This window comes from Pimephales promelas, chromosome 1 (genome assembly GCF_988280905.1).
Source record: "Pimephales promelas chromosome 1, fPimPro1.hap1.1, whole genome shotgun sequence".
Classification (NCBI taxonomy): domain Eukaryota; kingdom Metazoa; phylum Chordata; class Actinopteri; order Cypriniformes; family Leuciscidae; genus Pimephales; species Pimephales promelas.
The window spans coordinates 49,525,330-49,539,268 of NC_142769.1; the positions used below are offsets into that span (position 1 = coordinate 49,525,330).

General features: G+C 35.9%; 1 protein-coding gene and 1 non-coding gene across 3 annotated transcripts in view; both read left to right on the forward strand.

Moving 5' to 3' along the window:
* The first annotated feature begins 2,935 nt into the window (after positions 1-2,935).
* LOC120469346 (interleukin-8) lies at positions 2,936-4,295 on the forward strand. 2 transcript variants are annotated; one of them, XM_039658279.2, is made up of 4 exons: positions 2,936-3,086; positions 3,173-3,299; positions 3,784-3,852; positions 3,980-4,295. In XM_039658279.2, the coding sequence occupies exons 1-4, from the start codon at positions 3,017-3,019 to the stop codon at positions 4,050-4,052; spliced, it is 339 nt and encodes a 112-aa protein (XP_039514213.2). In that variant the 5' UTR covers positions 2,936-3,016; the 3' UTR covers positions 4,053-4,295. The 2 variants fall into 2 exon arrangements, with proteins under 2 accessions (XP_039514213.2, XP_088987359.1); XM_089131233.1 differs by lacking the exon at positions 3,980-4,295 and having other exon boundaries at positions 3,784-3,856.
* Positions 4,296-13,415: 9,120 nt separating this feature from the next.
* Positions 13,416-13,939, forward strand: part of LOC120470323 (C-X-C motif chemokine ligand 8b, tandem duplicate 3) — a 1,006-nt gene continuing 482 nt past the window's right edge. Inside the window, exon 1 of the transcript XR_016168558.1 lies at positions 13,416-13,921. This is a non-coding gene — a transcript (C-X-C motif chemokine ligand 8b, tandem duplicate 3). The remainder of the gene's footprint in view (positions 13,922-13,939) is intronic.

Genomic DNA, 13,939 nt, shown 5'->3' on the forward strand with positions numbered 1-13,939 from the left:
CAATGGATGAGGGTCGGTGAGGGTGAAGGTGTGTTGTCCATCTTTCTTTCTTTTTTCACAGTCTATGAAACAAATGCTTTCCAGACAGCTCGGAATTGAGATTTTTTCAACCTCTTTCTTGGAAATAACACCTGAAAACATGGTGAATGTGGGTTCTTCGTGAGCAATAAGCTTGGTGAAATTTAAAGGTATCTACATCATGTCTGTGATCAGTGTTTACCGAGCTTGGTGACTGATGAAAATAATTTGACTATTAGAACAGCTGAGTTCAACTTCACAAATAAAATGTATTGTTTAAATTGTTACGGCAGTGAGGTATTATTTTTGAATAAATGTAAAAATGCCTAAAAACACTAACTTGATGAGATTTATACTTGGTGTTAATTAAAAAATATATATTAATTACATATTAGGCTATGCAAAATCTAGTCTTATTTGGTGTCTTTGTGTTTTAACAGGAAAATATGACAACATTAAGTGTAACTGACATGAATTTAATTTGATTTACTACTAATAATAAAAAAAAACATTAATATAGAGCACAAGTCATAGGTACAGGTTTAATGGAACGGGACTAATGATGAGCAGGATTAAAGCTGTTGTTTTCTATGGGAGAGTGACATTTAGGTTTGGATGTGGATGAGTTAATATGACTAAACTTTGTGGGTAAATTAATAATTGATGTGGGTAAAAAGATCAATGTTTTCGTTGTGCTGCGGTTAGATGTGTGTGCTTTACTGGCACAGCTATACCACGCTACGTCTTGAATTGATTTCTGATATATGATCTCTGATACCTGTTCTCACATGCCTAGATTCCTCATATGTCATCCGACTCCGTCACAATCTGGAAGTCTGGAGTTGACGCAACAAAGAGCTCAATAAACGGGGGTGGAGGTGAGAAAGTTTCCTTTTATCTATATAGGCCATATAGAAGCTATTCAGTGAAAAGGTGATGACACTTCTGTTTACACACTTACTTGTAAACTAGCAGAAATTGGTGCTGCATGTCTATGTCAACATTGTTATCTGTGGCTGAGATTGAAAACAATACTAAGGAAATCGTAGCTGATCTTGGCACAAACGCTCTTTTGAATTCACAATCAAGTTCCCATCCAATTCCCGATTGCACAGCTGTGCACATCTGAAAATGTCATCTGTTACCTTTAGGGGACTCGTTCACCTCTGACATTTCCTCTTTTTTAAACTGCTTGGACTATTTCAATTAGTCATGAGCAGTTTCACTACTTTTGCACTGTTGCAATGGTTTTCCAAAAAATTACTGATAAAAGAGGAAGATGACAAATGCAACAAAACTTACGCTTTACTGAAGTTTGGCCGACGCAACAAACCAATCGCCTGAAATATAATTTTAAAAGGTTTTTCCATGCATGTTGGCCCAATATTTATGTTAGAGTATATGTTATTTGTTTTTTATGTGTGTTTGGACCCGGCGGAGCATATAAATGTATAAAATATTCATAATAACTTCACACAAAAATTATAATTCTGTCATCATTTACTCATCCTGAAGTTGCTCTGATTAAACCTGTATGCATTTCTTTCTTCACTTGGACACAAAGATATTTTGAAGAATGTCGGTAACCACAAATATGATGAATTTAATTTATAGCAAATTTAAATTCATGAAACCTACAATATTTTTCTAAAACATCAATATTACTCTTAAATGTTGGTCTATGTTTGCTCTACAAATTAATTTGTTTCAGTTTTTTTTTTTTTTTTTTCCAGAATAATAGTGTGTATTCGTGAGAATTATTGTGTGTTTTCACAGATATGTTTCTTAACAAAACACAGGCCCAGAGGGAAGGAACAAACGTGTGTATGAGTGTAAGAAAGAGGCTTGATGTATTTTTAAAAATACTGAATATATAACTAATAGATGAAAAAAGTGTGTAAAGCCACGGTTCACTTTCAGGTCAAAACTGACCAGAACGCAAAAGGTGAAACAATTTAGTTTAAAGGGTTGTTCAAAAATATAAATAAAATAGGTGATATTTATCTTAACACACTTAAAAGATTTCATCTTAATACTAAAAAGTATGTATTTATATATATGTATATATATATATATATATATATATATATAATTTTTATTTTCATTTTACTATATTTTCATTATTTTCATTATGCTAAAAACTATGGATTTATATATATATATATATATATATATATATATATATATATAATTTTTATTTTCATTTTTTTATGGGTCAAAATATACTCAAATGGATTCAAATGTTGTTCAGAGACCCAAACTGACCTTTTTTTATTTCGAAATTCTGAAAGCTTTAAATGTAAATAAATGATATATGTATAACAATATCTCCCAATATGTCTTAGCCTACAATTAGATATGTAAATAGTTTTATAATCAAATCTCTGTAGTTTGTATCACACAATAATGATTGAGAGATGAACAAATAAACATTCCTCAAAATCCTGACGGATATTTTTTTAGTAAACCTAAAGTTGCTCTAAACTATCACTAAACTTAATCTTATGTTTACTTTATAAAAATCAGTGCAGATTTCACAGCAAAAAAAGAACCACAAGCTGAAGCTGGAATTTTTACAATCACACTAAAAGGCCTTTTACTTGCCCAAAAAAGTATGAACTATCAATCAGACGACAGAAGGACTGCATTAGATTGTGTGCAACTGCAAGTTTCAGCAAAGTTATAATCATGTTGATTATTTAGAGACCTCAGAAAATAGTTTTAAATATGATACAGTGGGTTTGATCGGATTAAGAAGTATTTATGATTGCCTGTAAATGAAATTTCAATATAACAATGGCCATTTAGAGACGAGAGCGAGAAAGAGAGCGTTCCTTGGAAGAGAAGATTAGTCGTAACCGTAGGCTAATTGCGCAACACACTCTCGTGTCGAGTGACGAGTCTCTCTCTTTAAAAGGGAGAGTGAGACCTGTGTTCGACTACAGCAGACGCTCACTTCACACTTTACTGGCATTCCTCTGGACAACACTGATTCAGGATGATGAAGTTCACCGTCACAGCCGTCGTGTTTCTGATCTGCAGCGCCGCTCTGCTGTCCACAACAGAAGGTGAGCAGAATATAACATTCATGACGGTGTTTTAAATCAAATCATCTGCAGATATTTACACCAACTCTCTCTCTCTGTCACTGCAGGAACACCTCTCATGAACATGCGCTGCCGGTGCATTCAAACACACTCAAAACCACCGATCCCTGCCGGAAGAATCCTCTCGTTGAGGGTGATTCCTGCTGGACCACAATGCAAACATGAGGAGATCATGTGAGTGTGAAACTGACTTAAACAACACTTCAAATACACACTCATTATTGCTTCTTGCTTCCATCTGTCAATGTTCAGGAGTCAGGAGGACACTTGTTGCTTTTCTTTCACTTATTTGAATGATTTAAGCATTCATATTAAAAGGTCTTTAAGGTCATGAGAGAGGCTGGTAGCGTGTGAAAATGTATAACTGACGATGAGTGAGTGAAATGGTGAAAATAAAAGCCAACAACATAATTTACTCACCTTGATGTTGTTTCAAACCTGTATGGCTTTTATTTTCACCAGAAAGCCTGAGCTGGAAAATAGCAGTGTGGATATTCTGCTATAAATAAATGCTTTTGTGTTTCACAGAAGAAAAGCATGAGGGCAAGACAATGTTTATTTTTGGGGGTGAACTTCTTTTAACGATAAAGTCATAAGTTATCAGAATGTCACGTGTAATTTTATAGATTTTAAATAATTGTACATTTGTTTCTTCCAGTGCTACATTGAAGAAAGGAGTGATGTGTCTCAATCCTAAAGCTGACTGGGTGATTTCTGTCAAGGAAGAGTAAGTTTGTGTGATGATGTGTCGCTTTTATTATCTGCTAATTATTAGTTATATCAAATCATGCTTATGAATCATTTTAATTAATCCTGCAGATTGTAATGTACTGTGTGTCTCTTCATGTTTGCAGGTTTAACAAAAGAAACGTCACAGAGAGCAACGTTACGGAAATGATTAATTCAACTGTTACTACTGTAAGATAGAATTTATCTATTTGGATTTATCGTCTCTTGTGGTATCGAGTATCGAATGTGAAAGCATTCTTTTGCTTATAAACTGTGAATTTATTTTTATATTTTTACTGTAATTTTTTTTCTGACCATGTTTTTTATTTTGTATTTATAATTGTCACATGGAATTATAGTTTTTATATGTTGATTTGCATTGTTTTTGAATAACGACACGCTTATATTTGCAATAAAAGATGTCTCAATTGTCATAATGGATATTTTGGGTGTTTTTTTATCATACTTAATAACATTACCAGGTTACTGTACATTACAACATGAATTCAGTATTATTCCCTCCTAAACCTGTATGAGTTTATTCTGCAGAACCCATAATAATAATAATAATAATAATAAAAGTATAGTGCATCCATGCATTATAAACAAACTCCACATGGTTCCTGTGCATTAATAAAGGCCTTCTGAAGCAAATTGATGAGTTTCTGTAAGAAAATATTCATATTTAACACGTTAAAAAGTATAATTCTAGCTTCCGGTGTGGTGACGAGATGAGTCCCAGCTTAGGACCCAAGCAATCCGATTGGTTCAAAGCTAGTTTTATGGGTAATCGCTTTAGTGCCTGGTTACAAATCAGAGAAAATCACTTTATTATAGAAGACGTTTGAACTACTGTGCAAAAGGATCAAGTGATGTGAACCGCGAACAGCGAGTGATCGATCAGACCATGCCTCTTTTCTGACATGTTGAGAAATGCCCTGGTTTGCAGAGAACAGCATTCAGTTTAGTTTCACTATGCAAGATAAGCTTCAGGTTGTGTTTGTGTGCGTCAGTGACCACAAGTAAGTTATCATTAGTTATAAATTATGTCATAGATTATAAGTTGAGCCTATTTACAAAAAAAGTGGAGTATCCCTTTAATAAGTTAAAGGGTTAGTTCACCCAAAAATGAAAATGAAGTCATTAATTACTCACCCCCATGCTGTACCAACCCCGTAAGACCTTCGTTCGTCTTCGGAACACAAATGAAGATATTTTTGATTAAATTTGAGAGCTGTATAACTACCACATTGGCTCCTAAGGGACTGCCTCTTGACGGCCCCAAAAGTCAATGAAGAAAATGTTTAAATATCCCAAGTGACTACCGTGGCTCAACTATATGTTTATCAAGCGACGCGAATACTTTTTGTGCGAAAAAACAAACAAAAATAACGAGTTTATTCGACTATTTTTTTCTTCCTTGTAGGCCAGAACGAGACTTCCTTATAGATTTCCACGACGCATGCGCGAGATTTGCGATCTGCGTACACAGTTTACACTACTTCAGATCGCAATTCTCGCGCATGCGTCGTGGAAATCTATAAGGAAGTCTCGTTCTGGCCTACAAGGAAGAAAAAAATAGTCGAATAAACTCGTTATTTTTGTTTGTTTTTTCGCACAAAAAGTATTCGCGTCGCTTGATAAACATATAGTTGAGCCACGGTAGTCACTTGGGATATTTAAACATTTTCTTCAGTTACTTTTTGGGCCGTCAAGAGGCAGTCCCTTAGGAGCCAATGTGGTAGTTATACAGCTCTCAAATTTAATCAAAAATATCTTCATTTGTGTTCCGAAGATGAACGAAGGTCTTACGGGGTTGGTACAGCATGGGGGTGAGTAATTAATGACTTAATTTTCATTTTTGGGTGAACTAACCCTTTAATATTAGCATTTGATGTTAATGTCAGTGTTCAGCCTTTTTCTATATGTGTAGATTGTATTGCTTTCTTATTGAAGTTCACATTTCAGGACTTGTTTAGCCCTGTTTATTTAAATGACTAGAGAGAGTATTAGCCTCAATTGTGTTATGTTAGTTGACCTCAATGTTTATTTCCTTTTCTTTAGAACCACACCTACACAGTAAAGTTTATATAAGAAATAGTGCCTGTGCATCTGTATTAGGAAAGTATACATTAAACCTTTCAACAAGTATTCCTGCCTTCCGTGTCCTGATTAGACACCCCATATTGGTGACAAATTTTCACAACCAGTAGAGCCCCATTACAACTACGTTATGTCTTTTAACTTGTATGTTTAAAGTTCTTGACCGAAAAACTCTCAAAACTAAATTTCGTGACACAATAAAAGTAGTATTTTTAAATTTCGCGGGCTTTTCCCCTCCGCTATAGACGCAACCTACTATGAAAAGCGCTATCCAAATAAATGTATTACTTGATGGCAACAAACAGCTTTTATCTTTTATTTTTCATCTTATCTTGCACATAGCAGCGGGAATTAGCTACACATGACGCCAAAACAGCTCACACATGTTATCGCAAGAACAGATTTAGATCAGGCATACTAATGAGGTCCTAATTGGACCCATCTCTTCAGTGGGACTCATCTCTTCACCACACCGGACTAACGGCCACACGCAGTCTATAAAGTTATGACGTCGGAAGTAGCGCAGTGCATCATTAGCACTAGTATTAGCATTATGCCGAGTTCACACCGCACGATTTTCACCCCCTGACGGGTTTCGCCGACAAATGCGCGAAATCATAGGCAAATCGGTACTTTACATCCAATGAGAGAGAGAGAGCAAGAAACAGGGCAGTGGGGAGTTGGGGTGAAGTTACAGACCACAATATCATTATTTTAATAGATATGTTTACAATTATATCAAACAGAAACAAAGCACAAACATTTGATTGACTAGCAGCAACATTGCAAAATTATTTATTTACCTTAATGGTAACCATCTGAAGTTGGATCAACGTTAATTCGATGAGCAAAACAATGTCAGATCAACGTTGTTTCAATGTCATATTTCCACGTTGATTCAATGTCAGTTTGCTATCTGGGAAATTATTATTAAAGGTGTGGTAAAAAAATGTAAATATTAAGGGGAATATACTAGGGGCGTGACGAGACGCTTATCTCACGAAACGAGACGAGACACGAGATTGGGTTCACGAGAACGAGAAGAGATTTTGGCACAATTTTTCAGAAATCCCCAATGACAAAATTCATGACTGGAAAAATAGTGTGCAGGTGCATTTTGCAATGTTTTAACTAATAGTCTTTTAATGCATGTCATTTCAGGTCTACTTATGAGTATGAATTATCAAATGCATTGAAAGAAAACAATATACAAGCACTGTAAAAGGTTTTTATTGACTGGCTTTTCTCCTGTTTGATTTCACATGAGTCTCTTCTTCAGAGCTTACTGAAAATTTAAGAGCTTTCCGAACTTCTGATTGAGGCTGTGTGTGAGAGAAGACGTTTATGAGACGTTTAGTCTATGTTGCGCAACGAATCCTCCGCCATCGTCGCTCGAATAGTGAACTGTCCCACTAAGCAAAATGATGTCCAAAAGACGTATTTTCAACGTTTTAGTCACAAAAGTCGAACGTTAAAAAGATGTCCAATGAGGAGCCAGAATGAAAGTTTTTTTATGACGTCTTTTTGTGACGTGTTCTGCACGTCCCATCGAACCTTCGTACGAGTTTAAAAACTAGTTCAAATGTGACTATTTTGGACATATTTTCAACATAACTTATGGTCTTATTTAGACAATTTATACTGTTTCTGGACCAAATAAACACTCTCAGGATGCATTAAATTAAAACTCATGCTTATTTACATTGTTTATATGGGGTTTAGATGTTGATATTTGTTTCTTTAGTTGGGCTCTTGGTCCCAGATCTTCTTACTTCAGCGTTTCTTTGGCTGCTGTAATTTTGTGTTTGTATAGCACCATTGTTTTGTGCAGAGAAAGCCAAGAAAAGGACAAATCAGCTGAAATCAGCTCCTTGTTGATTATGACAAAACAAGTATTTAACAGTGTTTAAACGTTTGTCTTTATACTTGATCTTTATAACCATCAATCTTGTGGAACTGCATTATTTGGATCGTGAATCATGAAAGAAACGTACATATATCATGTAGTCACACACAGATATCAAGGTTTTGGATATGATTCACAACAACGGTGACAACCAAAACAAAAAAGCTTGGGAATCAAGGATGTTTTTTTACTGTGAAGGCTACCCATCATGCATTGCAGCATGATTTTTTTGTCACCATTGTTGTGACTCATATGCAAAATCTTGATTCTGTGTGAGACTATATGGGACTTTTTCCCAAAACATTGTGTAAACATACTTTTTATCCACCTTCAAATAAGTGATGATTGTAATGCAGTCCCACAAGATTGGTGGCTATAAATTACAGATATAAACACAAAAACCTAAACGCAATGTCAAATGTTCACTTTGTGTTGATTTTATCATCATCAACAAGGAGCTGACGACAGCCAATTTTTCATTTCCTTGGCTTTCTCTGCCACAACAATGGTGTCATACAAACACGCAGTTACAACAGCCAAAGAAAGCTAAAGTAAGGAAAACTGGGATCAAGAGCCCAACTAAAGCAAACACTGATCACTACGATGGTGACTTAAAATGAAACAAATATTAAAATCTTAACAATGTACGGAGAAAAAAAACATTTAAATAAACATGAGTTTTAATTAAATGCATCCTGAGAGTGTTTATTTGGTCCAGAAACAGTATAAATTGTCTAAATGAGACCATAAATAATGTTGAAAATGGACAAATTTGAACTAGTTTTAGACTTTGAATGAAGGATCCATTAACGTCAATATCAGACGTGCAGAACAGGTCAAAAAAAGACGTCATAAGAACTGTCATTCTGGCCCCTCAGTGGACGTCTTTTCAACGTCCGACTTTTATATTCGTTTATAATGGTTTTCAGGGCTTGACATTAACTTTTTAAGGCACTTGTCCTTCAAACAAGTAAATTTATGTTTCACTTGTCCATGCACAAAAGTCACTTGTCTGGGTAAAGATTTATAATTTTATCTAGGGCTGCACGATTTGGGGAAAATGTCATATTGCGATTATTGAGGTCAAAATTGCGATTGCGATATAATGGTTTCATGAGTAAACTTGTTTGGTTCTAAACCAAATGCGCACACAGAGATTAGTGATAATTCTGAAATTAGCAATAACAACTAAATGATTGATAACACCTATAATGATCAATAAGCCATTGATGTCTGGATACAAAATTGTCTAACTGTCTAACAGGTAGGACATGTTCAGAAATTGAATAAAGTTATCAAACAGTCTGCGCTGCATAAATTACAAATTATATATACAGTAGACTACTCTTTATTAAAGCTACACAAGTTCATTAGTCAAGAGCAGTGAGTAATTTTCTCTGTTCCCTTTTACTGACAGAACGCTTTATTGGTAGCTGGCCCTTTAAGAGCAGCCGCTGTGGACAGAGACGCGGATCTCACACGCGCCTCATTCTCTCACGAGTCCCAACTCTTTATGTCCATCATAAGACTGCTCTTATGTTATGAAGATACTCGACAAATGACATTTTGGCTTAATTGTGTGTGTTGTTGATGTTCGTTCAAGCGTGAAAGAGAACTTCTGGCCCGCGGTCTGTGCATGTGCATTATTCTGGCGCGTCTTTCTGTGACATCTCACATTCAGGACATTCACAGGCAGCGCGAAAAATGTGTTCGTTTCAAATCGGTAAAATCAAATCTGTAAAATAGACGTAACGAGTGGCACCTAACGTAAAGTAACGTGGCATTTTATTTTATTTGAAATTGAACTTGTCCGGTCGGACAACTATTTTTCTCTTCTACTTGTCCTACAAAAAATCCACTTGTCCCGGACAAGCCTTAATGTCGAGCTCTGGTTTTTATTTTTTTATATGACCAGTAAAACGATAGTTTGGGCCAATGTGAGTGTAGCGGTGGAAAATTCTATTGTAATCTCACCCTCACGCTCAGTCATGGCGATATCGCGAGAAAGCTTTTCACTCAACGGGAGATCTCGTCATACTAGTCTTCTTGCGACATCGCGTCTCACCCCTAGAATATATTTTACTCTCTTTGCAGAACACACAGTCCTGGCTCACCAATCATTTCCTCCTGCATACTCAGTGCATAGACAATTTGGATTGCTTCTTGCGGGCTATCATTTTTAATAACAATTTCATACTTCGGCGAGAACTTCGGTCTCACGCACGCGCAATCTTGCGTTATTGCCTTATCACTTCTCGCATGTGTTTGGTTATAAAACGTAGTTTGCGGACCAGACAGAAATTCTCGATTCTTTCTTATGAAGTCATGCAAGTGAAACCCAGTGTTGCCAACTTAGCGACTTTGTAGCTATATTTAGCGGGTATTCAGACACCCTGGCGGCAAATTTTCAAAAAAGCGACTAGCGACAAATCTAGCGACTTTTTCTGGTGTTATTAGAGACTTTTGGAGACTCTGATGTGAAATCACATATGGTTTTTCCTCATCTCAACGAGCAGCGAGTGCTGCCGTGGGTCCCACCCCGTAACCAATTCACTCACAGGTAGCCCAGTCCTCGCTCAGCAGCCCCTCCCAGCTGTAAACAGACAGAGCAGGAGATGTTCTCATCCGCGTACAAACTGCAAAACAATCGCGCAAATGAGTCGCTATTTTTAGCGACTTTTCAGATCCCGACTTTTTGCTTTTCTCCCTTTTCTTTCATTCACTCTACGTCTATCCTGTTTAGTGAATGGCTGAGAGGAGCAGATCATCTGTTGAACGCCATTGACAGAGGTGAATGAGCAGTTTTCCCACGGACCTATCACTTATCTGCTTTCTTTAAATAATAATATTTTTTATTTAAACAATTTAGTTTCCTTTCTTTTCTTGTGCTTGCTGTATTACTTTTTTTGTCATTCACTATATCACTCGTTTTGTGTGACAAAACTATATAGAAAATGAGAACAGCTTTATTTTACATTCGTCTATATTATATTATAATATACTTTGTATTAAATACAATATGTGAGCTGAGCATTAATTTATAGAGAAAACACATTAGGCAAGCGGAACGCAAGTACGACGCGATGACGTCACGAATATGCTAATTAACGTATGACGTCATCTAGCGACATTTAGCGACTTTTAGGGAAGGCGTGAGCTACTTTCATTTGAAAATATTTGGCAACACTGGTGAAACCTCCTGTCGCGGATCCATCGTGAAATGTGTGCAACACACACCCCAGATAGCAAACTGACATTGAATCAACGTGGAAATATGACATCGAAACAACGTTGATCTGACATTGTTTAGCTCATCGAATTAACGTTGAACCAACGTCAGACAGAAATTCTCGATTCTTTCTTATGAAGTCATGCAAGTGAAACCCAGTGTTGCCAACTTAGCGACTTTGTAGCTATATATTTAGCGAGTATTCTATATTTAGAATGAGAACATTCTTTCAAAACTAACGGAAAATCAACTTGAAATCAACGCGTTGTTTCAACGTTATGAAAGCAAACCAATTTTCGATTTTCATTTAGCTTTGAAGAATGCCGCGTCTGACGTTGGTTCAACGTTAATTCGATGAGCAAAATCAACGTTGTTTCAATGTCATGAGAGACGTCGTTTCCACGTTGATTCAATGTCAGTTTGCTGTCTGGGACACCAGTGAATGTTCACCACTGAATGTTACCCCAGATAGTCTTGCAGTGTGAACAGGTCAGTGACCCGAGTCACCCGACTACTGTGAAAATCGTGCAGTGTGGCTTGCAACGCCAAGGTCATGGGTTCGATTCCCAGGGAAAGCAAGAATTGATAAGAATGTAAATGTGTAAGTCGCTTTGGATAAGGCATCTGCCAAATGTGAACATGTAAATGCAATGGATTTCTTAAACGATGCATCCTGCTATATTAGTGAAGCATCAAGTTACATCGATGTACGGGAAACACATCCCTGCTTAGGAGTTGAGGCTGAACTTTGCTCTGTGTGTGTTTGTGGTAATTATGATTCATGTTTTCGTGCACATCTGCTTAATATCAGCCTTCACGGTGGTCAGATTCACTTCATTTTCTATGTTGATTTCTGTTACCTCTAAGTAATTGAATGTTAGATTAAACCCCTGTGTATTTAGTCATAGTGCAATGCACATAACAGACAATAATGTCTGCCACGGGTGAATGAAATTTCATTCTTATTGAGACATAAGAAAACTACAAATCTGACTTGTACTAAACAGTGAATAAACAGCAAGTGTGTGTGCGACAGTAGGCTGCGGAAAGCTAAATTATGACAGCGGTAACGGACAATGCCGCTTCTAACCTGTAGGGGGACCGCAGATGAAAAGTTCTTTAGTGTTGCTTTATGTTACTATTGTTAGCCAAGTGATTTCATATTGCAACGTGCCTTGTAAACAGCTAGCTAACAAATTCTTCATTGCAGTATCCAATCCTATCATTTATTCAAATAAAACATTGCATATCACTCCCAAAACAATTGATCTGCTTAATTGTTGATATTTACAGTTAATTTGAATATTTACTTTTTATATTTACATTATATTTTATATTTTTTTAATATTTACTTATTATATTTACTGTGCACTTTACATAATATATTTATACATAGTTTACTTATAATAATTGTGTTTTTTTTTACTTTAAATGTTTTTTTTCTATTAAGGTCTATGTAATTGTGTCTCAACTTGACAGTACAAAATCCTAATGTGTTGTATAAACACAAACCATTTATGTTAAGTAAAAAAATGTGTACATCCAGAGGGTGGCAGTATAGTGCGAGCCGACTGCCATTTTGCCCGAACTTAATTTTATTGTGTTCAATCTGCTTTAATCTACGAACAACTTAAGTTTACTTAATCCGTTTGTGTTGGATTACATGATTGATTTGTGTTGCCTCAACTGAAACTGGGCAGTGCTTTTAGTTCCCAGCATGTTTTGCATATGGTTGAATTAAGATGGAATAAATGTTAAAATTTTATGTTTTTTTGAGAAATTTAGAAAAGGGGAAGACTTGATAGTGTGTAATAGTGTTTAATGTTAAATTACATTGGAATTATTAAATCATTTAAATTACAGTGGGTTACCATTGTGGAGAAGAGTGGAGCATTTTGTTTGGCTGTCGACTGATTTCGTTATTTTATATGACTTTGGATGAAGGAGCATGTAAATCTTAGCATTCAAGCTGTTAAAATGCTAATGCAAATAGATCAATTTAATTAAATGTCACTGAATCTAATGAAATATTAATGGATTAATGAATATAATAAAATGCTGTTGATTCATTTTAGGAAGCCTTAAAAAATTCACGTTGAGACTACTTAAATTGGGTAATTTAAAATTACATAATTCCATTATGTTGAAGTCACATGAACAAATTATGTTTGCTTAACGTAATCCAGGTATGTGGAGCCTATTGACAAATTAAAATTAATTAAAGCCAACATATAATTTTTCTGAGTGTACTTTCAGTACTTTAGTAGGTTTTAAATCGGATACTTTTGTACTTTTGCTCAAGTGATGTTTCAATGGAGGACTTTCTACTTTTACTGGAGTCATTTGTTTTATTTAGGTGTATATACTTTTACTTGAGTATAACTTTTGAGTACTTTTACCACTTCTGGCCGAAATCCACACTTTAGGTGTATGGTGCATTATTATGATGGATTTCATTTTCTTTTTATTTTTTCACAATCCCCGTTTGATCTTTGTTACTTCTGGTGAAAATCAGTCGTCTGTGAAAAATGACAAAGGCTTAGACAAGTCTAAAGCTCATGGGTGCCTTCAGCAGAACCTGGGAAAGATCACTGCAATCACAAGATTGAGCAATCACTTTAAACAAGCATGATGTCAGTGGTGCGGTTCTTTAAAACAGAAAGTCCTGCCAGATTATCCACAAAACACTGTCGACTGACGGGAAAGTGAATTGCAGCTGCTTTACAGCTTTTACACAGCCCACACTTACACGAAATCTCACAACAATGAAGTTCAATGTTGCAGCCTTTCTTCTTCTGACCTGCATGACACTGATGTGTACAAACCAAGGTACGCAGAGGCGTTTTC